This window comes from Sander lucioperca, chromosome 5, assembly GCF_008315115.2.
Source record: "Sander lucioperca isolate FBNREF2018 chromosome 5, SLUC_FBN_1.2, whole genome shotgun sequence".
Lineage (NCBI taxonomy): Eukaryota > Metazoa > Chordata > Actinopteri > Perciformes > Percidae > Sander > Sander lucioperca.
The window spans coordinates 29,793,255-29,820,541 of record NC_050177.1 but is presented as its reverse complement, the minus strand read 5'-3'; the positions used below and the strand labels follow the sequence as shown (position 1 = coordinate 29,820,541).

Here is a 27,287-nt window from a genome sequence, read left to right as displayed (position 1 = left end):
CAGGGTCCAGCCTGTTTTCTGTGACTTTAAAACCACACAGAAACTTTACAACAGATATAAAGTTATTATGAATTTAAAAAAAATAAGAGTCTGATCCGTCCAGAGGGGGCCTTAAAGTACAAAAACCTCCAATGTGTAGCTACTTAAGTAGGCTACAGTACTTAGTTACATTCCACCACTGCTTCCCAGCTCTGTTAGCCTATTTGTTTGCCACCATACTTCTGTCACACACACACACACACACACACACACACACACACACACACACACACACACACACACACACACACACACACACACACACACACACAAAGACCCAACAATATCCCCCACAGAGCCAGCATTTGGTGCGACATTGGCGAGGAATAACTTCCTTTAAACAGGCTGAAACCTCGGACAGACAAAACTATTTTACACGCACAAAATAATTCAACTTTTTTACAACCTCACATTATTTACGACCCTTATTTGAGCCCATAGCGGAACACTACAACATATATAAAGTAAATGTGTGTGTGTGTGTGTGTGTGTGTGTGTGTGTGTATGTATATATATATATATATATATATATATATATATATATATATATATATATATATATATATATAGGAATAAGAGTCTGACCCGTCCAGAGGGGTCCTGCCGCGGCCGACTTTCTCCCGGCTTCCCCTCACCGTCTCCGGCTTGTCGGCGTCCAGCGACCGCGGTGTCGCACCGCCGCCGGGTCTCTGCGTCCTGACCCCGGGGATCTGCGTGCTCCCCCCGGGCTGCACGCCTCCCTCCTCCCGCTCAGACAGATGCTGAGCGGCGGTGTGAAGAGTTAAAATCCAAACGCAGCAGCAGCAGAGAGACAGCCGCATGTTTTTTAAATAGCTGATAAAAAAAAGATCAATAATTCAGATTTTACTTTAGATAATCAATCACAACTCTTTAGTGTCGCACCGAGTGTGGTTGCCGTTTCTGACTGATTGAAAGAAAAGCTCCGGCCTCTGGGTTCGCTCTGCTGTCAGCCAATAGGAGCAGAGAACAGTGAGTAGCCAATGAGAAGCCAGGAGGAAGAAAAGGAAGCAAGTGAAGGAGGTATATGTGTCTTTATCAAGCTTTTACTTGAATATATTTCAGTTAAACAGCTTTAAAAGTCACACTGATGATAGATGAACATTTGGTGCATTGAGTGTTGAATTATCATCAACTTATTTATTATTTTGACTGAATCCCAGAGGTGGAAGAAAGTCCTCAGATACTTTACGAAGTCAATGCAGAAATAAAACAGTCTAAAATACTCTGTTACATAAAAAAAACAAAATCAAAATGTACTTATGTTCACAATACATGTTGGCCCACCTAGTTTTTGTCACTTTTCGGACGTTTTTGGCGCTTCTTTAGACAATTTTGTCGCTTTCCCCAGCATATTTGTTGATTTTTTCCACAATTCTGGCACTTTTTTCAACGTTTTTGAGGCTTTCTCCTACGATGACTAAGGAACTTTTTGGGGGTCTTTATGAGGCCCAAACTGTTAGTGAGAAAGCTGTAAGAGACATGCGATAATACAGTCAACATATTTGACTTTTTCTCTTAAATAAAAGCACGTTAACCCTCCTGTTGTTCCATTTTCAAAAAGTTTTTATATCAGAAATTTCGGTTTTCTTTCAACCAAATTGTCAAAAAAGTAACGTGGATGGTTCCCTACGACGCTCTTCACGAGTAAAACAAATGATCAGGTCACTACTTTCATTGAATTTGGGTGTTTTATTCAATTTTATAGCATTTGAAAAAAAAATTTATAAAATAACGTTGAGAAACGTGAGAAAAATGTCAGAAAAAGCTTCAACAGCGTGGGGGAAAAACCAAAGACAACGTCAAAAATATCTACAAAAACATCGCAAAAACAGACAAAAACATCGTAAAAGTGACTTAAACATCGTATAAAGTGTCAAAAAAACTTGTAAAAGCTTCAAAAATGTCGGGAAAAATAACAAAATAACTTAGAATAAAGGTGACAAACGTTGACATTTTTTAAATTGTTATTTTGACCCAGAAAAACTAAGAGTTGCGTGGATGTCAGGAAGACAGCAGGAGGGTTAATAAACTCTACACGCCTGCTTTAGTTAAACAGCTTCTCAAAGTCACTCACAGTGGTGTAGTCCGATGTATTGTAGCGCAACGTGACATCATGACTTCACGTAATCATACACGCCCACTTTCTAATGCCAAGTGGCGTGTTAGCTGTAGGCATTTTGAGCTATCCGCGCGTATGTCTACGCTGTATACAGCGGACGTAAACATACACGCCACTTGGCGTGTTATTGCGAGAAGAAAGCTACAGTTGGGTTTAGGAAAAGAACAACGGGGGTTGGCTTTAAGGTCTCCTGGGTGACCTACAGCTGGGCGATACGGAAAAAATCAGATATCACGATACTGTTGACCAAATACCTCAATATCAATATTGCGGCGATATTGTAAGGTTGACAATTGGTGCTTACAAAAAAATATTTACACAATGAGATTTTCAGTAAATAATCATCATTAATGTGGATATAATAACTAAGTGTGTAAAGGCAAATAATAGAAAAGCTAGAACAGTCTGGTAAGTTCAAAGAATTACATATTATAACACTTGTATTATATCACGATTTTACGATATCCAAAATCTAAGACGATATCCAGTCTCATATCACGATATCGATATATTGCCGAGCCCTAGTTTGACCCGTCCTCCCCCCCGACCAACCTCCCTACGCGAATTCTCACCCTTTCATACTACTCTCTACGGCGTCAATTCACACGCAATCGCAAGGTAATGTAAGTCAATGGAGTCCAAACGGCGTTGATAAACACGCTAAACAGCGAGTATGCGTCTTGATAACACGCCAATAATGGCATACCAATTGGCGTCTCATACATACCTCACTTAGTGGGTATACTGTACTGAGTACAGGGGTTTTCAAATTGGGTGAATGTGAGCCTCCCCTTAGAGTAGTTAAGGACAGCCGAGCCCCCCCTTCCCCAAAATCCCGTCCGCCTGCCCTAACCCACACACGCCTCTGCAGTACATGCCATCTTTTGTGTTCCAGGCAATGATGAGTTTCAATAACAACTGATAAAATGTAAATATTTTTTAATATTGTATTTGAAGACATTTTATTTCCACAACTTTTTAAAAAGTGCATTCATAAACGATTCTTTGCAACAGCAAATCATTTCTAACTTCATGCAGGCCTAATTGAGGCTACTTTTAAAATCACTGAACATCAGTGGGCCTATCCACAAGTCAACAAAACATGCTTAACATGTGTTATGATGGGGGCTCAACATTTTGACCATTAAACACTTCATTTCCTGCATTCTGGTGAATTTGTATGCACCTATTTCTACCTTTTTCTGAATCAATTTATGCTGGAAATATCTTTATGTAAAGGGAAACATAGATTATAATCAAAATCTAAAAACATAATGGAATATTTAGCAGTAAGGCTCTCAGGCATTCTGTATTGCTTTCATCTATTTATTCTCCTGTAGATCAACTTTTCTAATTATATCTGAGTCAGCACACATGTAGCCTAGCATCATTTACTCCTCCCTCCTCTTTTGCTTCTTTTGTTGGGGAAGTAACCTCCTTAAATGTGCATATGACAATTATTTACCCCAATGATACATTATTCATTTTAATTTATTAATAAACTCCTGGACTGTAATATTTCAGATGTTTGAGCAAGATTTCTGCTCATGTCCAAAACTTTGTGCACATTCACATTCAAATATATCTCATCCCATCTGTGTTCTCTGAGATTTGGAGGAGTCGTGATATTTTGAGAAAAATAAAGTTATAATTGGCTATTACAAGAATAAAGTCACTATATTTCAGAAAATAATCTACCTGCACCATAGCCTGCTGTGCATTACGTGATTGCTCTGCTGATACGGTAGATCTCAGACCTCCTGACAGACTCAGAGCCCCGTTTGGGTCTCTGGACTCTGAATGAGACAAAGTTTAGGGAAGTGGCTGTACGTTACTCTACATCGGAGGTGGAAAACCAAAACTACGGCAGAAATACACGGAGCACAAACGGGACACATCTACCGCAGCATGTCGACAGCAGAGCGCATCCATAAACCTGAACCTGCACAGCTTTTTACAGCGAGAGTGGACACTAAGCGACGTCCGGTTTCATATTTGTCAGTCAACTTTTCAAAATACATTCGGGGCTGAAGCCCCGGCAAAATCAGCTGATGCCGCGTCTGTCAGTGGAAACAATGAGGCCGCGCTTTTGATGCGCAGAGGTGTTGGATGCGGGGCTGCACTGCAGAGAGAAATAAACGCAAGTCGACCTCCACCTGCAGCCAAACCCGCACTCACACAAGTAGGTGGAGGTGAAGGGGATCAGGACTTTCATAGCCTTAGTGGAGATCTGGGGGAACTCGCTCTCCACAGACAACCATAACGCGTGATCGGCATTTCTCCCGGTCTCTGTCCCACCGCAGCAGAGGAGCAGCCTCGGACCCCGACCAGGTGAAACTTTAACTCAGGATCATATTTCCTTTCCTCATATTTTTTTGCTGGGTCCTGTCTCCTCCCTTAATGCTGACTTCTGTTGATTTGGGACAAGGAAACGATGCACTTTAAAGCTAATACACGCACGCACAATTACAGATATCAATAGAGCTGCATACAGTTATTTCTTCACGTGTCGCGCCTCCCCTGTGGTTCTTTGGCGCCCCCCAGGGGAGGCGCGCCTCACCTATTGAGAACCCCTGCTGTACTGTATGGAGCTCAGCGTAAGGTCTTGCAGGAAGACTTCTAAACTTAATCACATTTCTCTCTCTTCTAAAACTGAGCAGCTGGTAGAGGCGCTCACTTTCATCTAACCAATCAGAAGCGGCCTTGAATTTCACAAGCCAATCCCAGCATGACATCCCTGTTTTAAACCTGTCTCTCTCTCTCTCTGCTTGCTCAGTTGTCATTTCAGGCTAAGAGCACCACCCTCCTCCTCCTCCCCTTGCTCCTCCGGTCTTCATCTTGCACGGCTCCCTGGTTCGTCCTCCGGCAAGACGGCCGTCGGCTCCTCGGTTCGGTCTTCGGGTTCCTCACACCGCCATCGGTGTCTAGACTCCATCGGGGGATCAGCTTCTGGCTTTCTAACCCCCTAATTATATATCATTTCATAATGATGGAGTCTAATCTCCAAAGACTGTACATGTCCTATCATGCATTCGTTCAATATATCTATGCATATCTGCAACAAAGTCTCTCCTGATTGAAATATAAATATATTGGCCTATAAATATGGGCCACAATCCCCAATGCCTTTGGGGGAGTGGGTGCGGAGGCATATCATAGTGGGGGGGGTCTGGGTGTCCTCCCCCAGGGTTATTTTCAGCATCAAAGACTTCATTTCCTGCATTCAGATAACTTTTATGCACCAATTTACGGTGGAAATACCTTTATTTAGCCTATGTGAAGAAGAAAAACAGAGATAAAGATTCTAAATATATCAAAAATATAACGGAAAGTATGTTGTTGCGTGTCAGTGGGCATTTTTAAGTGGGTATATGGAAATCCTGGAGATTTCTTAGTGGGTATACTGCGTATTCCTGCGTATCACGTAGACTACACCACTGCACACTGATGAAGCAGAAAAGGAGAATAAATAATATGCCAGTGCCACATTTTATTTGTATGTAAGACTGAAATAACCAACCAAGCCCCATGTTTTCTGTAATGACCGTCGGCTCGTTGTTGCACAAAATAAAAGCAGGTGTATGGAACCATCTCTAGTTTTAACTCTGGTTGTCAAACTCAGTTTCCCTACGGGCCAGACACGTAGAGTTTATTAACATGCTTTTATTTAGGAGAAAAAGTCAAATATGTTGACTGTATTATAGAATGTCTCATAAAGCTTTCTCACTTACAGTTTGGGCCTCATAAAGCCCCAAAAAAGTCAGCAAAAAAGCTCCGTAGCCATCGTACAAAAAAGCGCCAAAACCGTAGAAAAGAAGCACCCAAAAGGTGGAAAAAAACCAACAAAAATGCCAGAGAAAGTGATAAAATTGTCTTAAAAAGGCGATAAAACATTGGAAATAGCAGCCAAAGCACGAATAAAGCGCCAAAAAAAGTCGGAAAACCTAGAAAACGGTGACAAAAACGGCAGGAAAGGCTTCCGAAAAAGTACCCCCTGACCAGCGCAAAAACATTTTGACATCAATATAAAGAGGAACAGTGTCGGCAGTGATAGATTCACTAAACAACCTTGTAACTGAGAAACATTTAAATGCTACATTTCCAATGTTCAGAATCCATCACTTACAGTAATTCATTCATTATTATAGTACAGGGGTGGCCAACCAGTTAGGTATAAAGAGCCACAAAAAAAAACGCACCATAGCAAAAAGCCACACAACACATGCACGTCCACACTACAACAGCAACAGTGTCTTCCAGATCTGATGACAGTCATAATACATAGCAGTTTTCATAGTTTTTTTTTCTTACTTAGATTGACTCAGTGGGAAATCTGACAGTCTTTGTTGTCCACAATCCTTTTCAGGTCTTGCTAGAACTCGGTTGTGGCCACTCGAAGAACTCTCTCACTCATTTGTCACTAAAGGGGCTTTCAAACAATCAGATTCAGCAGTGAAAGGGTTAACGAGGAAGGTGATCTGTGGCCGCTGTTTTTCCTCAGGTTGCACAATCTGTCCTCAACTCTGCTGCATTATTTTCCATTTTAAAATAACTGGCAAATGTATTGGCAGTATTGGCAGATGCATTCAAATGTGTTTTTTTTTTTTTTTTTACTTATCTGAAATACTGTATGTTTCAGAAAAGTTAAAAACAACAATCAACCAATGACACAGCCCCCAGCCACACAGTAAGAGCCTCAAAGGAGCAGGCAAAGAGCCGCATACGGCTCAAGAGCCACAGGTTCGCCACCCCTGGCTTAGAGAGTAGGTTAACATTCTGGCAATGATATCCATGGTAATCATAACTTTGGTCCAATTTTTGTTCTTGCCTCTAGTTAGTAGATCTAGACAACACGGTAACTAGTTAGCTGTTAGCCTTACCTTTGAGCAGACGTATTTATGCTTCGTAACGTTTGACACATTTAATTGTGAGTGGGGCCGTCCACACTGTTGTATCCATTGTAGGCACCGCTCACGTTGTGTTTTCGGCTTTGGGAATGGAAAGAACGCAACTCCTCCAAACAATCTCTCGGGGTATCTAGTGTCCGATTTACAAACGCCGTGGGCGCACCGCTTCACCATCTTGCTTGGAGTCAATGTTTGTCGGACCTGCTCACATAGTAACGGTTGCTATGATGTGTGATTGGACAATGGCCGTTTTGGGGGAGGGGCCGGCGAGAGGTCAATTGATAAAAATCAGCGAGGGAGCGGCGGCCTCTAGCTCAGCCGGTAAGAGCGTGCGCCCTACGTAGGCTGAGTCCTTTGCAGCGGCGCGGGTTCGAATCCAACCTGCTGCCCTTCGCTGCGTGTCGTCCCCCATCTCTCTCCCCCTTTCATGTCTATCCACCGTCACTTGTAATAAAGGGAAAAAGCAGTCCCTCCAGGATTTCGCGGCCTTTTTTTGAGATTGTTGCGGCCCAAAATGCCTGATTTCGCGGGAGCTTTTGTAAAAAATTGCGATAAAAGTTGCGATGTCTTTTGTATGTTTGTTTGTTTTTTTTGTATAGTTCTTTCAAAATAAAAAGGAAACTTGTTTTGGGGAGAATAACGTTACTCTGGGCTGAGATTTCCTAGTAACCTTAATAAAAAGTCTCAGGATGCTGTAAATGTTGGTATAATATGAAAATGGCTGGTGGATTTAAGACAAAAAATTATAATTAATTGAATGAATCAAGTTTGAACATGTCTGTGAGTGGCTTGTTGATCTTTACATTGTTAGTTAATTTCCTATGCTGGCCTCAGAGTGCACGTGGGACTGCTGTGATTGGTTGAAGTCGCGGGAAACTTCAGGTTATTGGTCAAATGTGCGGAAACCTTGCGGTGATTGGTCAAAATTGCGAGTCGCACCAAATTCGCGGTGATTGGTTGAATTTGCGTGAATTGGTGCGATCGCGACATCGCAAAATCCTGGAGGGACTGAAAAAGCCCCCCCAAAAAATGCGCGAGGGGCCGGGTTTGGCCCTCGGGCCTTATGTTGGACATTTGGTTGAAAGCTTTTGGAATAAAAACATGATTTTCAAATGACTTCAAATGTTTTTATTTAGTTTTTTTTATACAAAGTCTGTTTCAGAAACACGGTTATGAAAACAATCTGACGTATAAAACAGCCTTTATACAGAAATATGAAGAACAGTTTCACTACAGTCACTATCAGATGTTCTGAGGCACAAACGCTGCGTTCACAGGCCGTAGGAAACACGGAAACCGAAATAAGAGAACAGGAAAAATTCAGTTATGAGAATGAATTCTGTCACAGTTCATCTCTCGGGGTATTTTTTTCATTACTGTCTATAAAATGATAGAAATGTTTAGTTATATTGTAGTAAAATGGCAGTTCCTTCCTCCGCTCCGCTCTGAAGCAGCGACGCATTCTCGTGAACGGATCCGTAGGAAAACGTTCGCGTATGATCTCCCAGAAATGAGCGGACGTCGGTAGTTGAGTTTAGCCAACAAAAAGTGAGTCATGCTGCGACCACGGCGACGTATTCTCGTGAACGTGTCCGTAAGATGTCAAACGAGAATGTACGCACACCAAAACGTATGATATCCTACGAATTTAGGAGACCGTTGTCTGATCACGTGACGCTGGCCGGCCTGCTCTAAGATCACTGGACTCTAGTTACTAAACCTGAGCTCCCTCTGGAAGACACAGGCAGTCCAGAAAGCTGAGAATCATGGGTAATGTTCTTACTTGTAGATCCTCTTTAATGCCACCAGGGCGGCGCCACCAGGCTCCTAAATGCTGCTGATGGCTCGTAGTTCTGGGGAAGAAGAATACTTTGATTTATGTACTTTTACTTCACTTAAACTGGATTATGGTTGTTAATCTAATAAATCAAGAAGCCTCTGTGTGTGTGTGTGTGTGTGTGTGTGTATATGTGTGTGTACGTATGTATGTGTGTGTGTGTATATATATATGCGTGTGTGGGTATGTGTGTGTGAATGTGTTTGTATATTTGTGTGTGTGTATGTGTGTGTGCGTGCATGCGTGTGTATGTATGTGTGTGTGTGTGTGTATGTGTGTACGTATATGTGTGTGTGTATGTATGTGTGTGTGTATGTATGTATGTGTGTGTGTATGTATGTATGTGTGTGTACGTATGTGTGTGTATGTATGTGTGCATGTGTGTGTGAATGTGTGTGTGTATATATATATGTGTGTGTGTGTGTGTGTGTGTGTGTATATATGTGTGTGTGTGTATGTGTGTACGTATGTGTGTGTATGTATGTGTGCATGTGTGTGTGAATGTGTAGGTGTGTATGTGTGTGTATATATATATATATGTGTGTGTGTACGTGTGTGTGTGCGTATATATATATGTGTGTGTGTATGTGTGTGTGCGCGTGTGTGTGTGTGTGTATATATGTGTGTGTGTCTTTAAAATATCTCATGAACCGTTCATCCAATCTACTTCCTACTTGGTTTCCATGGGTACCTAATGAACTTGGGGTTTGGATTTTGGAGCATTTAGGACAGCGTTGCATAATGGATATAAAAGAATTAAACGGAATAAAACTAAACGGCCGAACAATAAAGGTTGAGGAAAAAATTGACATTAAAAAAAAACAAAAAAACTAAAATGCAGACGTAGCAGGCTGTTGACACGCTCTGTACTAGAGCTAATTTAATTTAGCTTAAAATTTGGCAACCTGTGTGTGTGCTTTGCTGCTGTTGCCTGGGTTACCCAGTTGTTGACCTGCTGCTACTGACATGTTGGCTGCTCCGTGCATCAACCATAGACAGACACAACGACGCCGTAGACTTCCACGGAGACCAGTGAAGGATATTAGAAGACCTTTTCCGGTGATGGCTGAGCGTTAGTGAGCAGCCTCCAACTGAGAGAGACGACGTAGATGTGACGTGAGCAACGTGTCTGAAAGTTGGAAGTCTTCTGGTAGCTGTGCCAAGAGAAATCTCAATCATTCCCAATCTAGCAGAGACGGAGAGCGTAGGTATATGTAAGGAGATAACATGGACACAGGCTAATAATTGATCACTAAAATGATAGTTGACATTAGTAATTACACTTAAACAGCTAATGGAAGTCCAAACTGCCTGAGAGCTTCTCCTGTACTATACGGTAATTCCTCTACTATGAGACAGTAAGTCTCGTGGTTATGACCCAATCGTTAGCCTATTTTTATAAAAACGTCTGCTACGGAGCCATAACGTGAGGTACAAGGTAATGGAGCCTTTTATACATTGTCGTGTTTCTTTAGAAATAAACAACGGACAAATAGAGTCTTTAAACTCTTCAGATGTAAAGTTATTCGCTGTCAAAGTGACGTCAAAATGAATGGCAGTCAATGGGATGCTAACGGGAGGTGATAGCTTGTTAGCATCAGAGTCTCCCCACAGGAGCTACGCTTTTCAGACGCTCCCTTACCCCCTTGGCATCAACAGTGGTGAAAGCTGTAGTAACATACAGTTATTAGCACTTCTTTGTTATTTGTGTCTCACTAAATCAGTCGTACACACCGTCCTGTTCATCTTCTACCTGTGGACATGTCGCTATGCTGTTTGTACGCACAAAGAACAGCGCAATCCGTTGTTATAAACTGGTGTTGCTAACGATGGCTAACCGGGCGAGAGCTAATATAAATAATGAAAATCCGACTTGTAAATGGAACGCGTTCAACTTGGGTGCGACGTCATTCACAGCTCCGGTTTCAGAGTTGAGACCTCTCATTGCTGTAACATCTTTGTTGTCAGTCGCACATGCTCAGTAGCTAGGTAAGGACTACATGCTCAGTAGCTAGGTAAGGACTACATGAGCTAGCTAGCTGTTTCTATAACTTCAGTAGTACAAGGCAGGATTAGCCGGGAGACTTCTTCTAAACGAGGGCGCACTTCCAACTTTGTGTGGAATACCTGCAGACGAGGGACATGGAAGTAGTTCTATACAATTTATTTTGTAGATTAGGGTGAATTAGTGTGTGTTGTAGCAGTGTCTTGCCATTCAGAACGAGCTAGCATGCTAACGGTTAGCCCCCTAGGCCCCTCGTCTCGGCTAGTGACGTAGAAAGCCGTGCAGATTTTGACCAGCTCACCCGGAGACTGAAGGCAGGACACATTCAGAAACCGTATCTCACTCTAAACAGCATGAATGGCATTTTTCAAAGTTTGTATGTGTGTGGAAGCACCAGAGACACAAAACAACTCCTCAAATCCCAGAAAAAGTGATTTTTTTCATAATATGGGCACTTTAACTTCTTCAGGACATGAACTCTGCTCCCCTGTCTTTAAAGCCCTGTGTTTTAGGAGCCGAACATCCCCCCCCGACCTCCTCCCTACATATCTTCACGCTCTCATACAGCAGCAGTCAACGTGCTGCTGACAGTAATAAATACGTAGAATACATACAGATTACAGAGCGTTACTTTTCGCAGCGCTGCTACTTTCAAATCACGCAAACTTTATTCAACGTCAGCAACGCTGCCTTTATTGTGAAAAACTAACTTTAGTCAGACACCGCAGCTGAACAGGGTCAACGTTCAACTGACAGATATCAGCTGATTACGTACATTAAGACGGTTCTTTTTCGTATTACAAGTTTTCAGAAGTTTGTTATGTTGAAATATGCAAATGAGGAATTATATAATGCTAACTTTCTGTGAACTACAGACACAAACGAGACAAAATGTAGTAAAAAATACATTTGCTTTAGACATGGTATGGAAGATAAATAGCTTCAAAATCTAGAAACTGACCAGTGCATGAAAAACATGTTTTGCCCGTAGACGTAAAAGTACCAAATACTTGAATACAGAATTATTCCGGTACAAGTAAAAGTACAAACTCTTACTTAAGTACAAAAGTATCAGCATCAACACACAGTCCTACTGAAAGTATCAAGGCGCTGACACACCAACCCGACGGCCATTATGGTCGGGGAGAAGCCAGACCCACGTGACGCGTTCGTCCAATCAGCTGCCGGTTTAAATTTTTTGGGTGACGATACGATGGACCCTACTCCTACTAAACGGGCGCCATCTTGGCTACAAAGCGGAAAAGGGGAGGGGCTAGGGACGTCGTTAAGTCCTTCACCGGCAGCTGATTGGACGAACGCGTCGCGTGGGTCTGGCTGCTCCCGAATTTCAAAATCAGCCATAATGGCGTCTCGTTCGGAATACACAATCTCGTATTTTACGAAAATAGAGAAACAGGCCGTGCAGTTGCTGAATCTGTCTTCATTTCAGATCGACAAAGGTCAGTTTAAAAGATTTTCGTCAGATTTTGAGAGGCTGTTCGTCACGCTCATCCCGCTCGTTATTTCCGGGTTAGCTCTCCACCAATCAGATTGGTCATTGAGTCTGACTGCCCGCCCTCCGATTCAACATGTCAAATCGGCCAAAATGAAGGCCGACGGCACGGAACGCAGCGAACAGACTCGAGTCAGCGACCTCGCCAGACGGTCCGACGGCCGATTACCGGCTCGGTGTGTCAGCGCCGTTACAGAGAGTTTCGCGGCTTCTGTCAGATGTTAATGTTGTCAAACGTTACATTTAGCTTTGAAGCAACGGTGTCAAACCCAACGTCACTAAGAGCCAGACCTGTAGAGGTTACTGACATGATTTTATTTAGGAGAAAAAGTCAAATATGTTGACTGTATTACTGCATGTCTCATAAAGCTTTCTCACTTACAGTTTGGGTCTCATAAAGCCCCAAACAAAGTCGGCAAAGAAGTTCCGTAGCGATCGTAGAAAAAAGCCACAAAAATGTTGGAAAAAGCGCCAAAAAAAGGTGGAAAGAAGCAACGAAAGCACCTTTAAAAAAGTTTCTATAAAAGTGACAAAAACTTTGATAAAAAGCGTAAAAAACATTGAAAAGAAGGCACCTAAAGGATCGAAAATAAAAGCCAAAATCGGCAGAAAAAAGGCCTCAAAAATGTTGAGAAAAGGCCTTAAAAAATGTCGAAAAAATGTCGTCAAAAATGTTGAAAAAATGTCGAAGAAAGGCCTCAAAAACTTTGGAAAAAGCCTTCAAAAATGTTGAAAAAAGACGTCAAAACTAGGTGGGCCAAAACTGATTCTGAACCCAAATTGATACGCGGGCCGGATCAAGACGTGCGAGGGGCCGGGTTTGGTCCGCGGGCCTTGGGTTTGACACATGTGCTTAGTGCAAGTTAAGAACAAAGGTCTGACAGAGCTGAAGCCTGATTGGCTGCGTTCAGGCTCGGCTCTGTAAGGACATGAACAGACTGAAGACGTGTTTTTGTTGGTCACAGTGGGACTTCAGTTACAACGCTGTCAGACTGAAATCAAACTAATTAAAAAAATAAAGCTTCGATACGAACGGCCGCATGTCCGTCCCCTTCCTCTGTCTCTGTGTTGGCGTTCTAACCTCCGGCTGATTTCTGAGGACTATGGTTAACTGCTCCTCAGATCTCTGCAGGGTAAATCCAGACAGCTAGCTAGACTATCTGTCCAATCTGAGTTTTTTCAATGTTTTTTTATGCTTTTCAGATGTTTTTAGGGCTTTATTTGTCTTTTTTGGCCTTTATTTCCCAAAAAAATTAGGCTTTTCCAACGTTTTTGGTGTTTAAGTGGCTTTTTCCGACGTATTTGTAATTGTTTTTCAATATATTTGATCCTCTTTTGGCAATTTAGTCACATTCTTTTCAACATTTGTAGAATATGAATAACGCAGGTCAGTAACAGTGTAGTCTGTATCGACGACGTTGCACTTGCGGGATTGTTCCCGTGTCGCCTGACATTCAGCCAGATGTCCGTCCCCTTCCTGTCTCTGTGTTGGCGTTCTAACCTCCGGTGGATTTCTGAGGACTATGGTTAACTGCTCCTCAGATCTCTGCAGGGTAAATCCAGACAGCTAGCTAGACTATCTGTCCAATCTGAGTTTTCTGTTGCACGACTACAACTACTTTTGAACGTACACGTTCCACCAAAACAAGTTCCTTCCAGAGGCTATTTAGCAGAGGCACCGTGGCTCCGTCCGGCGCTTAGCACCGCCCAAGACGATTGTGATTGGCTTAAAGAAATGCCAATAAACCAGAGCATGTTATTCTCCCATCCAGGAATGCTGTGTGGACTAGACAGACCTTCCTCAGCAGCTCTGTGGAGGAAGGTCTGGCGATGTGAGACTAGATAGAAAAGGAGAAACGCTTTAGTGATTTATTGGATCTTCAAGCACTTTTCAAAATATAAATTTTTACCGGATTATGTGAACTGAGAATATTCTATTTCCTCGTTGTTCCGGTGAGCTCTGGCAGCGCTACACTGCGGCCTGAAGGGGGAAGATGACAGCATTTCTCAGGCTACATTTACACCGCTACGTTTTGGGTTTTTTTCAAGCCAGAGCAGGTGGAATGAGAGGGGGAATCGCCAGAGCAGGGGGAATGAGAGGGGGAAACACCAGAGCAGGGGGAATGAGAGGGGGAAACGTCAGAGCAGGGGGAATGAGAGCCAGAGCAGGGGGAATGAGAGGGGGAAACGTCAGAGCAGGGGGAATGAGAGCCAGAGCAGGGGGAATGAGAGGGGGAAACGTCAGAGCAGGGGGAATGAGAGGGGGAAACGTCAGAGCAGGGGGAATGAGAGGGGGAAACGTCAGAGCAGGGGGAATGAGAGGGGGGAACGCCAGAGCAGGGGGAACGAGAGGGGAAAACGCCAGAGCAGGGGGAATGAGAGGGGGGAACGCCAGAGCAGGGGGAATGAGAGGGGGAAACGCCAGAGCAGGGGGGAATGAGAGGGGGAAACGCCAGAGCAGGGGGAATGAGAGGGGGAAACACCAGAGCAGGGGGAATGAGAGCCAGAGCAGGGGGAATGAGAGGGGGAAACGCCAGAGCAGGGGGAACGAGAGGGGGGAACGCCAGAGCAGGGGGAACGAGAGGGGAAAACGCCAGAGCAGGGGGAATGAGAGGGGGAAACGCCAGAGCAGGGGGAACGAGAGGGGGAAACGCCAGAGCAGGGGGGAATGAGAGGGGGAAACGCCAGAGCAGGGGGGAATGAGAGGGGGAAACGCCAGAGCAGGGGGAATGAGAGGGGGAAACGCCAGAGCAGGGGGGAATGAGAGGGAGGAACGCCAGAGCAGGGGGGAACGAGAGGGGAAAACGCCAGAGCAGGGGGAACGAGAGGGGGAAACGTAGCAGAAGATGTTTGTTTTTAAACTCAAACGTAGCGATGTAAATGTAGCCTCAATCCTAAATTGGAATTATTTTTTCCTCCGCTGGGAAAACTGAAATCTCCGTGTCAACTTGACTCATCCACATTGTGGAAACCATCTAAATATTTTGCTGATCCTGACGTCGGGCTGCGCAATCAATCAATCATTTGATTTGCGATTACTATTTTGGCTTGTAACGATCACGGAAACAGAGTAAAGTAAGTAAAGTAATACTCTTGTTTTGTCTCGTGTTCTAGATGCAAAAAAATATGTTCAAACGGGAAAAAGTATTGAAGGGAAATTTGACAGTTGGAAGTGTGTTCACTGTTTAACCGTTTCACTGTTTTTTAACTTCAATAAACGCAACATCTCTTCAAAAGTCAACGAGTAATCGTGTTAAAGGTGATCTAACCGGCAATTTCCACTGGATGCGGAACGGCTCCGCTGTGTGTCGGCTGCGTGCTCCGCCGTCCGTCAATCCCCACCAGGTCCGGATGTGTTGCGGCACGGCTGCGGCCATGACCGACAGCTGTAGTCACGAGGACCCACGAGATCTCACGAATTCACATAGAATAGAACCACAAAACCAACAACAGTTAGTTTCCATCCAGAGGAGTAGAAGGGAAACTACTCTGTTTCTGTGCTCGACTTCCTGTCCCGCACTATCTGCCGTGTGCTGAATTGCTGCGGAGCTCTCCGGCGTCCGGCAAAAATAGAAGCTCTGCGTATCTGCTCCGGAGGGCCGCCGGAGCTGGGACGGAGTCGGGACGCAGACGTTCTGCAGTCAGTGGAAATACACACATTGACTTTAATGGAAACCTAATGACTCCGTCGACGTTCCGTGGATGTTCCACCGCATCCAGTGGAAATTGCCGGTAAGCGATGTCACGCGTTTTTTAGGCTACAACATTTTTTACCACATACAGCAAACATCTCCTCACTATCTGCTAGCTGCCTGTCCCCTGAACACACTGTAAAAAACGTGGTCTCTGTAGACAGCCCAGGCTCCACAAACTGCAACAAAAACAAACTGCGCCAACCTGCACCACCAAACATAACAAACAGTCTTCCAGCCAATAACAGACAAGAAGGATTTTGGGGGGTGGGGGTTTGGGGGGGTTAGTGCGCAGACGGGAGGGGGAGGGAGGGAGGGGCGAGCTAGAAGTCACCCAACATCGCTTAGAGCCCCTTTAAATAATCCTGATTTCAATATTGACCAAAATAATCGTGGTTAAGGTTTTTATTCCAGAATTGAGCAGCACCGTCCCGTCTCAAACACAAATCCAAATGTCCGTCTGTCCTGACGTTCTGCGGTCGAGTCTGAGCGGCCAATCAGAAGCTGGTCTCGTTCATGTGCGGTTTGGGGCTGGTGGGCGGGCCGGGGGCAGTGGCGTCGGCGGGGCCGTCTGGGCTCGCCGGTGCGTCGGCGGGAGACGCCGCGTCGCTGCTGCGAGGAGAGGCGGGCGCCTGGGACCGGGTCGGGCTCACGGTGGCGGGGCTTGTTGGCGGGGTGGGCGTGGCCTTGCGGTGCGACGACGAAGAAGACGAGGACAGCGGCGACGATGATGACAGGGATGAAGGCGTTCCCGGGGAGTGCCGTGCACCGGGCGACACCGAGAAGGTGGTAGGGGTCCTGAGGCCGAACCGGGCCTCTAACTCGCTGCACACCGCTAAGCTGCGCCGGGCGCCGTCCGAGCCCGCCGGGACCCCGAACCCAGAGCCCGCCGCTGCCTCCGAACCCTTGGCGAGCTCCTGGCAGCGCTCCACGAAGCTCCCCCTGCGCACGGACGCCCACTCCCGGTCCCGGTCCGGCTGTCTGGGCGGCCGCGGGCTGGAGCCCGGGTTGGGGGCGTAGGCGGGGATGGTGAGGGCCTGTGGCCCGGAGAGGGGCAGGGCCGAGTCTCGGACCGGTTTGGTGAGAGGCACAGGGGGCGGAGCCTGCCGCGGGAGGCTGCCGTACAGCGACGCCGACGAACACGAAGCTCCGGCTCCTCCTCGTCCTCCTGCCGCTGCCGAGTGGAGGCGCTCCGTCCTGAAGACGTCGCTGAGCTGAGAGTAGAGACTGGAGGGACAGGAAGTTACTTAACAACAACAACAACAACAACGACGACAACAACGACAGCAACAGCAGCAGCAGTTAGGCAGTCCCTCCAGAAAAACGTGATTATGCGATCGCATAATTAAATGCATAATCAGCCTGTCTGCATATTTATGCGGGGGCCGCATTTTTTCAAATACGCCGCACTTTCGCCGCATAAATTGCCAATTTCCGTGCAAAATATGCAGGGCTTGCATGATTTGATAATCCCCGCATTTTTGTTGCAAAAAAGTCACACATATCTTAGCAGAAAGTTGAAAAATGTTGCGTTTACTTCACACAAGAGCAGCCATTTTCCCCTGTTGCCATGGGAACGTTATGAAGTGATGTAATTACGTGACGTGAACATCATCGAAAAGCTGCAAACCCCGCGATGAAGCCACGATGAAACCACAGTTTTTGCAAGTTCCCGCAATTTCATCGCATAAAATTGCATAAATATTCCGCATATTCCATCGCATTTTTTAAGAAAACGTGCCGCATAATCAAGGATTTTTGCCCACAACAATCGCAAAAAAACAATTTTTTTCTGGAAGGACTGGTTAGGGCTAGGCGATATGGAGAAAATCTACGGAACCCCAGACATGACATCCGAAAAAAATGACAAAAGAAATGATGGACATCGTCAGTGCTCTTAGCACAAGTTGTCTGAGGAAAAACTGAAGCTTCCTAACGTGGGACAGTTGTGTCCTTAATCTGGGACACATGAAAAGTCTACGATAAAACGCCAAAATCACCTTGATTCATGCAGAATAGTAAAAAAACAATGAAGTTAGTTAGGCCTATGGCAGATATCTGGACGATGTATAAACTAGGGCTGCAACTAACGATTATTTTCATAGTCGATTAATCTGTCGATTATTTTCTCGATTAATCGATTAGTTGTTTGATCTATAAAAATGTCAAAACATGGTGAAAAATGTGGATCAGTGTTCCCCAAAGCCTAAGAGGACGTCCTCAAACGTCTTGCTTTGTCCAAAACTCAAAAATATTCAGTTTACTGTCACAGAGGAGAGAAGAAACTAGAAGATATTCACATTTAACAAGCTGGAATCAGAGAAATCTTATTATTTTTTAATAAAAAAATGACAAACGATTAATCGATTATCAAAAGAGTTGGTGATTAATTTAATAGTTGACAACTAATCGATTCATCGATTCATCGTTGCACCTCTAGTATAAATATGAGTATAGCATATAGTTGGTAATGTAAGTCCTGGAAAGAGCGGCTACACATCGCTGAAACGGCGTGGAGCAACGGAGCAAATTAGTATATTGTGGCCACAATTTATTTCATTTTTTCCGCACGTCATGCCTGGGGCTCCGTAAAAATCCAATGTCCAACGTGATATCTCGAATTTGCGTAAACATACACGCCCACTTTCTTAAGCCAAGTGGCGTGATATCTGTACGCATTTTCAGCGCCGTATTCAGCGGACGGGTTGGGTTTAGGAAAAGAAGAACGGGGTTGGGATTTTCACCCTTTCATACTACTCGCTACGGCGTAAATTCACACGCAATCTCAACGTAATGTAAGTCAATGGAGGCCAAACGGCGTTGATAAGCACGCTAAAAAGGCGAGTATGCGTCTTGAGAATACGCCAATAATGGCATACGAATTGGCTTGTCATACATACGCCATTTTCATGAGATCAGTCTGCAATGTCACGATACGTTTGACCAAATACCTCGATATCGATAGTGGGACGATATTCTGGGATTGACTATTGGTGCTTTCACAAAATGTTAACGAATGAGATTTGTGATAAATAATCACCAATAATGTGGATACGATGACTAAAGGCAAATAACAGAAGAGCTAGTTAGTCTGGTGAGTTCAGAAAATGACATCACTTTACCGTAATGCAGCCTTTAAAACCAAGAAAAGACAACCCGTCATATTACGATATTCAAAATCTAGGACGATACCTAGTCTCACATCACGGTATGGATGTATATTGATATATGGCCCGGCCCTGACAGCAGCGTATGAGCGGCGTTGTGCGCTGGCGTACCTGCAGGTGGAGGCTCTCGGCGTGCTGTCAGGCGTTCGGGCCAGAGCCAGGTCACACTGGTCCAACAGCTCCAGCAGCTCCTCCTCTGTCGGCCCGCCCAGCGCTAGGAGACAACCAATGAGAGTTTACGTTATATTTCTCCATATCTGTTATCGGTGTCTCCGCGTCCCAACCAGCAGATTAATATTAAACTAACACTCGGTGGCATTTATATACATTTTTTTTAACTTTTGTTTTTAGTTAAAGCAGTATTTATGAGCCAGTGGAGTGAAATGTGTTCATATGTACACTCTGTATGTTGAATGACAATTCTATCTATCTATCTATCTATCTATCTACATACCTATCTACCTACCTACCTACATATCTACCTACCTACCTACATATCTACCTACCTACCTACCTACCTACCTATCTCTACCTATCTATCTATCAGATGGTGCCCAGCTAGGTTTCTGCCTGTAAAAAGGAAGGTTTTTTTCTCACCACTGTTGCACCAAATGCTTGCTTTTGTGAGAAATTGTTGTCTCTGTAAATCATGAAGGCGGTCTAGACTTACTCTATCCCAACGCTAGGAGGCAACCAATAACAGCTCACGTAACGTACTGACCAATCACACCAGTTCCTAAATAACTACCGGACCGAATGGCAACGTAGATATCGCTGCCTCATTCCGGTGCCACTTCAATGCCGACGCTGCCCTCTGATGCTCCGAAACGGACGTTACAGGCAACAGAAACATCGCTACATTACGCTTGGCAGCAGCAGCGTTTCCTCTATGTTGATTTTGTAGCGGCGGCCCGCCACGGCAAAATTTCTGCCGCCACGGTATCAGAAATAGGGCAGACGTACAATGTAGTCGCGGCTGCCTTGTAAATTCTCGTGTCCGTTGGCTGCCGCTCACATTGCAATTGGGGCTGTTGTTCGGACAGACCTGCCCCCACTGCTAAAAAAAATCCCGAAGGAAACACTGAGCAGGTAACGTTAGCCTAGCGTTAGCTAGCGGCTGGATTAAACACGGTTAAAATGCTGACAGCTGAACAACGTAAAGTGTGGCTGTATTTCACTGGAATGGGGCGGCGACAGCGGGACGTCCAACAGTCCACAGCTGAAGACACGGAGGAGACTCGCTGACCTTTTACGGGGGGGGGGGCTAAAACCCCCTTTAATAACCAAAACTGGCCAGAGCAACCCCCCCCGCAAAAACCTATTATAGATTCCTTTACATAAATAAAGACGTTTGCACCATAACTTGATGCAGAAAAGGGACAAATTGTTGCAGAACAACGGAGAAAAAGAAGTCTTTGACATGTTTACATTTTTCATTTTGCTCAAAAGTGGAGATCTCAACCCCCTCCTCCGCCACCACCAATGTCGAACCCAAAGTTACGCTGTTGAGGTGGTCACAACACCGACGGGACGCAAAGGTGCGATCTAAGTTCCCTTCTGAGGGTTCTTCTTTTGGCCGTTTAACAGCAACAGACTGGTGAAGTAAGTTATTATTACATTTTAAATAAATTATTTCAATTTGACCGTATGGCCTTAGCAAAAGTATTGTCTTAGCCAGGGTTTCCCGCAGCACTTTGCAGCCTTAACAACACGCGCATGCCACCTTAACTGAGTTTTCAAAAAAAATATATATATATATATATAACCGCAAGTCGCATCAACACAGCCTGTAGGAAACAAGGTAACGGCGAGTTGTAAAGATACCACCAATCACAACGGAAAGAGCATTTGCTGGCGGTGAGAGTAACTGTCATTTCTACACATTTAAAGGGATAAATCGCCATTTCACCGTCGCGTGTGCGTCGGAGTTTGTCAACAAATGTGCGGCCAGCTGGGGCATGCCCGGGCAGAGACGGGGTGATGGACTTACCGGAGCGTTGGCAGGCAGAGAACATTTATATATGTTTCTAACTAACAAATTTTCTGCGGGAAACCCTGATTTTAGCACATATAATAGAACAGAAAAAGCTAACCGCTACCCGATCCTGATTAAAGCTGCGTCCTCTGTGGTGACACCGGTGGACAATAAAGTTTTGTCTGTTGAAAGAGTCTCACCTCGGATGTCCACCTTGCCGGCGATCTCCATGGCCGTGGTCAGGTCCCACATCTGGATGCTGCCGTTGCCGTGGCCACTGAACAGGTAGCGACGCGGCCGGGAGCCGATGCGACTCGAGCCCTCGCACTCGTGGACCATGAAGGCCGTGATGGACGTGCCGTCCACTGAACGCACTTCACACACCCTGAGACACACACAGATGCACACACACACACACACACACACACACACACAGAGACAAAGACACACACACACACAGACACGGAGACACACACACACACATGTAGACACAGACCAAGACACAGACACACAGAAAAAGACACACACACACACACACACACACACACACACACACACACACACACACACACACACACACACACACACACAGACATACAGAAAAAGACACACACACAAATACACAGACACACATAAAGACACAGAAAAAGACACACACGCACAGACACGGACACACACACACACACGCACACGCACAGACAAAGACACACACACACACACACTCAGTGGAGCAGTCGTTGAGTGAAATGTAATTCTTTGTTGCTACGTTCCCTCCAACAGAATGTATGACGCAAAAAATGAGAATCCAAGACAGCGACATAAAAACACAAAACAGGTCAAATAAATAAAGGTATGAAATAGAATGAAATGAAATGAAGTCCACTCACCTCTTCCCGTTGGACGACAGCCTGACGTAGAGTTTGTCCGTGTCCGGTACGACTCTCTGGATGAACACCTGCTGGTCGTCTCGCTCTCCGTACGGACCTGAAACCACACAACAGTTTCATCAGAGCCTGCTGGGACCTGGGACCTCTCCCATTCCTCTGGCTGGGTGTGTGTGTGTGTGTGTTACCTATCTCTGACTGTGTGTGTGTGTGTGTGTGTTACCTATCTCTAGCTGTGTGTGTGTGTGTGTGTGTGTGTGTGTTACCTATCTCTAGCTGTGTGTGTGTGTTACCTATCTCTGGCTGTGTGTGTGTGTGCGTGTCTGTTACCTATCGCTGGCTGTGTGTGTGTGTGTGTGTGTGTGTGTGTGTGTGTGTTACCTATCTCCGTCCCGGCGCTGCAGCCTCCGTGTCCGTCCACGTCGTCCAGGCTGAGGATCTTGAAGGAGGTGAGCGGCGTGGAGCCCGGCTGCGTGGAGATCATCCCTCTGAAGCGAGTCACCGTCCACGTCCGCACGTGGTTGTTGTCGGCGCAAACTGACAGGAGACAGACATTAGCAACGTCAGTCGTCCAGACCTTCTGTCGGTAAGGGCCCACGCCAAAATCATCAGACTCAGATTCAAGGAATGGCGAGAGACTCGGTTGTGACCAAGTCACAAACCAGCTCCGTGCCCACGCTGTAACCATGGATACAGCATTGGAGGCAGAGCCCAAAAAAATGTATCTACAGATTTGCAGACGTGACGGGCCAGGAGTTGTAAGTCCACTGTTTTGGCTGCTATGTCAAATAGCAATAGCACTTTCTGGGGGTGCTGGCTGTAATTCGCGTCATGTCCCGCCTCTGCTTCTGACTGGCTAGTAGTCCTTACCTAGCTACTGTCAGGACACGCCCTCATACTCTGCTTCTGACTGGCTAGTAGTCCTTACCTAGCTACTGTCAGGACACGCCCTCATACTCTGCTTCTGACTGGCTAGTAGTCCTTACCTAGCTACTGTCAGGACACGCCCTCATACTCTGCTCCTGACTGGCTAGTAGTCCTTACCTAGCTACTGTCAGGGCACGCCCTCATACTCGCTATAGCAGACGTTTTGTAGCTTCTGCCATAGCGCTGCTGAACAAACTATCTGGCTGATCTGTATAGATCTGGTGGTTGTTTCTACGTGTCTATATAAAAAAGTTAATACATTGCAATATGTCGCAGAATATTGCAATATGTTTAAAATCTCAATAATATAGTTTTTCGTGAAAGAGAAGCTCGGAACAACGTCCCAGAGTTGCTACGAGAGCGGTACCTGAGATGAGGTGTTTCTCCGACAGCATGATCTTGGTGACGGGGCTGCGGTGCACGGAGAAGGTCTGGAAGAGCTGCGGCCCCGAGCCCACCGTCTCCGGGTGCTGGACGATGACTCGGACCGTCCCGGAGCTGGTCCCGTACGCGATCTCGATCCAGTTCCCGCTGTCGCCTGAGCACACAAACAGCACATTCCAGGTTAAACGCTGATGTCACGCGGCCGCTTTGAGCGTCACCGTGATGGTGCTTACACACCAACCAGACGGGCCGACCGTCGGCAGTAAAGCCAGTCGGACTGATCAGTCGGGTCCCCGAGGTCCAAAAAGTGCCTCAGAACACACTGAGGCGACGCCAACTTGAGCGTACGCTCTGCGCATAATACGTCTCCATAGCAGCAGGCGGCGCTGCTCTGTACTGTTTTCCAGAAAATGAAAACCGGCAGCTGATTGGACGAACGTGTCACGTGGGTCTGGTTTCTCCAGGAAATTCACAGCTCGTTAAGAATACGATCTCATGTTGTACTAAAATAGTTCACCGAAACGTGTTTCTGAAAACATTTTAAGAGAGAAATAGGCCGTGCAGTTGCTGAATCTGTCTTCATTTCAGATCAACAAAGGTCAGTTTAAAAGATCTTCGTCAGATTTTGTGAGGCTCATCCGCTCCCCATTTCCGGGTGAGTCCCGACTGTCCTGTCTCCGACTGAGCATGTCAGGTCGGCCAAAATGAAGGCCGACGGCTCCTCGGACGGACAGCACGGAACGCACCGAACAGACTCGAGTCACCGACCTCGCCAGACGGTCCGACGGCCGATTACCAGCTCGGTGTGTCAGCGCCGTTACAGAGAGTTTTGCGGCTTCTGTTAGATGTTAATGTTGTCAAACGTTACATTTAGCTTTGAAGCAACGGTGTCAAACCCAACGTCACTAAGAGCCAGACCTGTAGAGGTTACTGGCATGATTTTATTTAGGAGAAAAAGTCAAATATGTTGACTGTATTACTGCATGTCTCATAAAGCTTTCTCACTTACAGTTTGGGTCTCATAAAGCCCCAAACAAAGTCGGCAAAGAAGTTCCGTAGCGATCGTAGAAAAAAGCCACAAAAATGTTGGAAAAAGCGCCAAAAAAAGGTGGAAAGAAGCAACGAAAGCACCTTTGAAAATTTTCTATAAAAGTGACAAAAACTTTGATAAAAAGCATAAAAAACATTGAAAAGAAGGCACCTAAAGGATCGAAAATAAATCGCCAAAATCGGCAGAAAAAAGGTGTTAAAAATGTCGAGAAAAGGCGCCAAAAATGTCGGAAAAAAGGCGTCAAAAATGTTGAACACATTTTGAAAAAAGGCCTGAAAAGTTTCGAAAAAAAGCCTTAAAAAAATGTCGTCAAAAATGTCGAAAAAATGCCTCAAAAACTTTGGAAAAAGCCTTCAAAAATGACGAAAAAAGACGTCAAAACTAGGTGGGCCAAAAGTGATTCTGAACCTAAACTGAGTATCGGCTCTGTGTGTCAGCTCTCTAAGAGCCAATTTCATTCGTCCACATTCGTCTATTTAGGTAGGAACCTTTCAGCATGTACAAATAGTTTTTGACCGCATTAAATCGCGACGCAACGCACATGTGGATGTGTAAATGTTTGTTGAAGGAGCTTGATGGACACACGGATTCCTGCACGTTCGTATGAAGAACATTGTGATCGATAAATGTCCGTCAAAGCGCAACGATGACTACTGGAGTCAGTGATTTCAACAGTAGGCTACTGAGCGGTGTAAGGTAGGAGAGAGCGCGTCTGCTAGTTCCCTAGCCACAGACTGTTAGTTGTAAGTCCGTATGGCAGTCCCTCCCTCAGTGGCTTTACGTTTTTCGTGATCGGAAATCAGGCCCGATCACGTGGTTTCAGACTCGATCGGAATCGGACGTTACCTCCCGATCAGGACTCGGATATATATGTATATATATTCTCATTATTTTTTAACACATCTACAGTTATGCGGTGGCCCAGAGTTAGACCCTTTTGACTCCACACAGAAACAGCAACGCGTGCGGCATGACATCACTTTGTTGCAGAGACGCTATTGGTTAAATGCCGGCAAAGTAGAACACGGAAGCAGCTTGAAGCGGAGAGCGCGAGTATGTCTGCGGTCTGGAGGGATTATAAAGTTGACGACAACAACATTGCCATAGCAAACTGTGAGACATGTAACAGAAGTGCTCTGTTTGTTAACAGAGTTGTTGAATGTTAAAATAAGGTGAATTAAATAAAAAAATAAGGAACATCCTGGATCTGTTTTTTCGCTCTTCTTTATTCTTTTTTTATATATTATAGAAGTATCGGATCGGGACTCGGTATCGGTAGATAATCAAAATCAAATGACGAGGACTCGAGGGCAAAAAAACCTGATCGGGACATCCCTATTAGCCATTATAATCACGTTTCACAGATGTACACTTTCGTTTCTGTCTCCCCGACGAGGAATTCTCAGCAATGACAGCAAAACTGTCGGCGCGTCCATGTGATGCAAGCCTTCCGTGACCCACCTCCTTTCCTTTCTTACGTCTTCTTTCCTTCTTTCCCTTTTTTTCCATCCTTCCCTTATTTATTCTTCCTTTACTTCCCTTCTATCCTGCCTTCCTTCCCTCTTCTTCCCATCCTTACCTCCTTTCTTCCACCCTTCCTTTTCTTTCCTTCTCTACCTCCTTCCCTTCGTATGTTCTTTCTTCTTTTTGGGTCATTTTGTATGATAAAACAGTCATAAACTAAATAAAAAATGTTGCTCTTATCTGTGCAATAAGCACGGGACCCGTTTTAACTCCACCTTCTCAAAGAATCGGAATCGAGAATCGCTAAGAATCGAAATCGAAAGGAAGAATGGGATTTGGAATCCGAATTGTTAAAATCCGGACCGCGCCCAACCCTAGATTTGACAGCCAGGGTTAAATAGCAGCAGCATTAGCAGGAAGGTAAGAGAGGCAGCAGTATTTGGTGTATGACGTGTTGTAGTTGCGTACTGGTTTTGGGAGTTAGGTAGACGCTGAGAGCCGTGATGGCGTCTTCGGTCGGGTCTCGGTACAGCTCCGTCACCAGCAGATCGTTATCCTTCATCCTCAGAGGAAACTTCTGCACATCTGGCAAACACACAGCAGACACAGCAGATACAGGAAACTGTAAAGGTAAAACTAAACGTGTGTGTGTGTGTGTGTGTGTGTGTGTGTGTGTGTGTGTGTGTGTGTGTGTGTGTGTGTGTGTGTGTGGCTAGTACAGGAAACTAAACCCAAGAGAAGCTGTGAAAACATGTCAATTTAACCTTTAAGTCAAACTAAACTCAAACTAAATTGCCGGGTGCATTTCTTTTTTTTAGCTATAATATATCACAACTATAACAAACTAACGGAGACAGGATGAATTGTGTGTGTGGTGTGATACAGGTGTATGTGTGTGTGTGTGTGTGTGTGTGTGTGTGTGTGTGTGTGTGTGTGTGTGTGTGTGTGTGTGTGTGTGTGTGTGTGTGTGATACAGGCGTGTGTGTGTGATACAGGTATCCCTGTGTGTGCCTGTGTGTGTGTGTTACAGGTGTATGTGTGTGTGTGTGTGTGTGTGTGTGTGTGTATGTGTTTGTGTATGTATGTGCGTGCGTGTGTGTATCTGTGTGTGTGTGTATGTGCGTGTGTATGTGCATGTATGTGTGTGTGTGTGTGTGTGTGTGTGTGTGTATGTGTGTGTGTATGTGTGTGTGTATGTGTATGTGTGTATGTATGTGTGTGTGTATGTGTATGTGTGTGTGTGTGTGTATGTCTATGTGTGTGTGTGTGTGTGTGTGTATGTCTATGTGTGTGTGTGTGTGT

At 45.2% G+C, this 27,287-nt stretch overlaps 2 protein-coding genes and 2 long non-coding RNA genes across 4 annotated transcripts in view; 3 read left to right on the top strand and 1 right to left on the bottom strand.

Moving 5' to 3' along the window:
- The window catches only part of LOC116034886 (NLR family CARD domain-containing protein 3-like), a 972,843-nt gene that overhangs the window by 237,928 nt on the left and 707,628 nt on the right, over positions 1 to 27,287 (top strand). The window lies entirely within an intron of this gene.
- Positions 1,443 to 24,167, top strand: LOC116054952. The gene is made up of 3 exons (XR_004106188.1): positions 1,443 to 1,601; positions 6,037 to 6,039; positions 24,157 to 24,167. It is a non-coding gene; the product is annotated as an uncharacterized LOC116054952 (long non-coding RNA).
- LOC116054951 lies at positions 8,626 to 16,582 on the top strand. The gene is made up of 3 exons (XR_004106187.1): positions 8,626 to 8,638; positions 11,206 to 11,207; positions 16,464 to 16,582. It is a non-coding gene; the product is annotated as an uncharacterized LOC116054951 (long non-coding RNA).
- shkbp1 (SH3KBP1 binding protein 1) overlaps positions 16,527 to 27,287 on the bottom strand; it is a 16,845-nt gene continuing 6,084 nt past the window's right edge. Inside the window, exons 11-17 of the mRNA XM_031306699.2 lie at positions 26,454 to 26,570; positions 23,454 to 23,624; positions 22,541 to 22,696; positions 22,163 to 22,259; positions 21,476 to 21,660; positions 19,412 to 19,514; positions 16,527 to 17,360 (exon numbers count right to left, since the gene is read on the bottom strand). Of these exons, the coding sequence (XP_031162559.1) occupies positions 16,631 to 17,360; positions 19,412 to 19,514; positions 21,476 to 21,660; positions 22,163 to 22,259; positions 22,541 to 22,696; positions 23,454 to 23,624; positions 26,454 to 26,570 (1,559 nt within the window). The 3' untranslated portion in view covers positions 16,527 to 16,630. The remainder of the gene's footprint in view (positions 17,361 to 19,411; positions 19,515 to 21,475; positions 21,661 to 22,162; positions 22,260 to 22,540; positions 22,697 to 23,453; positions 23,625 to 26,453; positions 26,571 to 27,287) is intronic.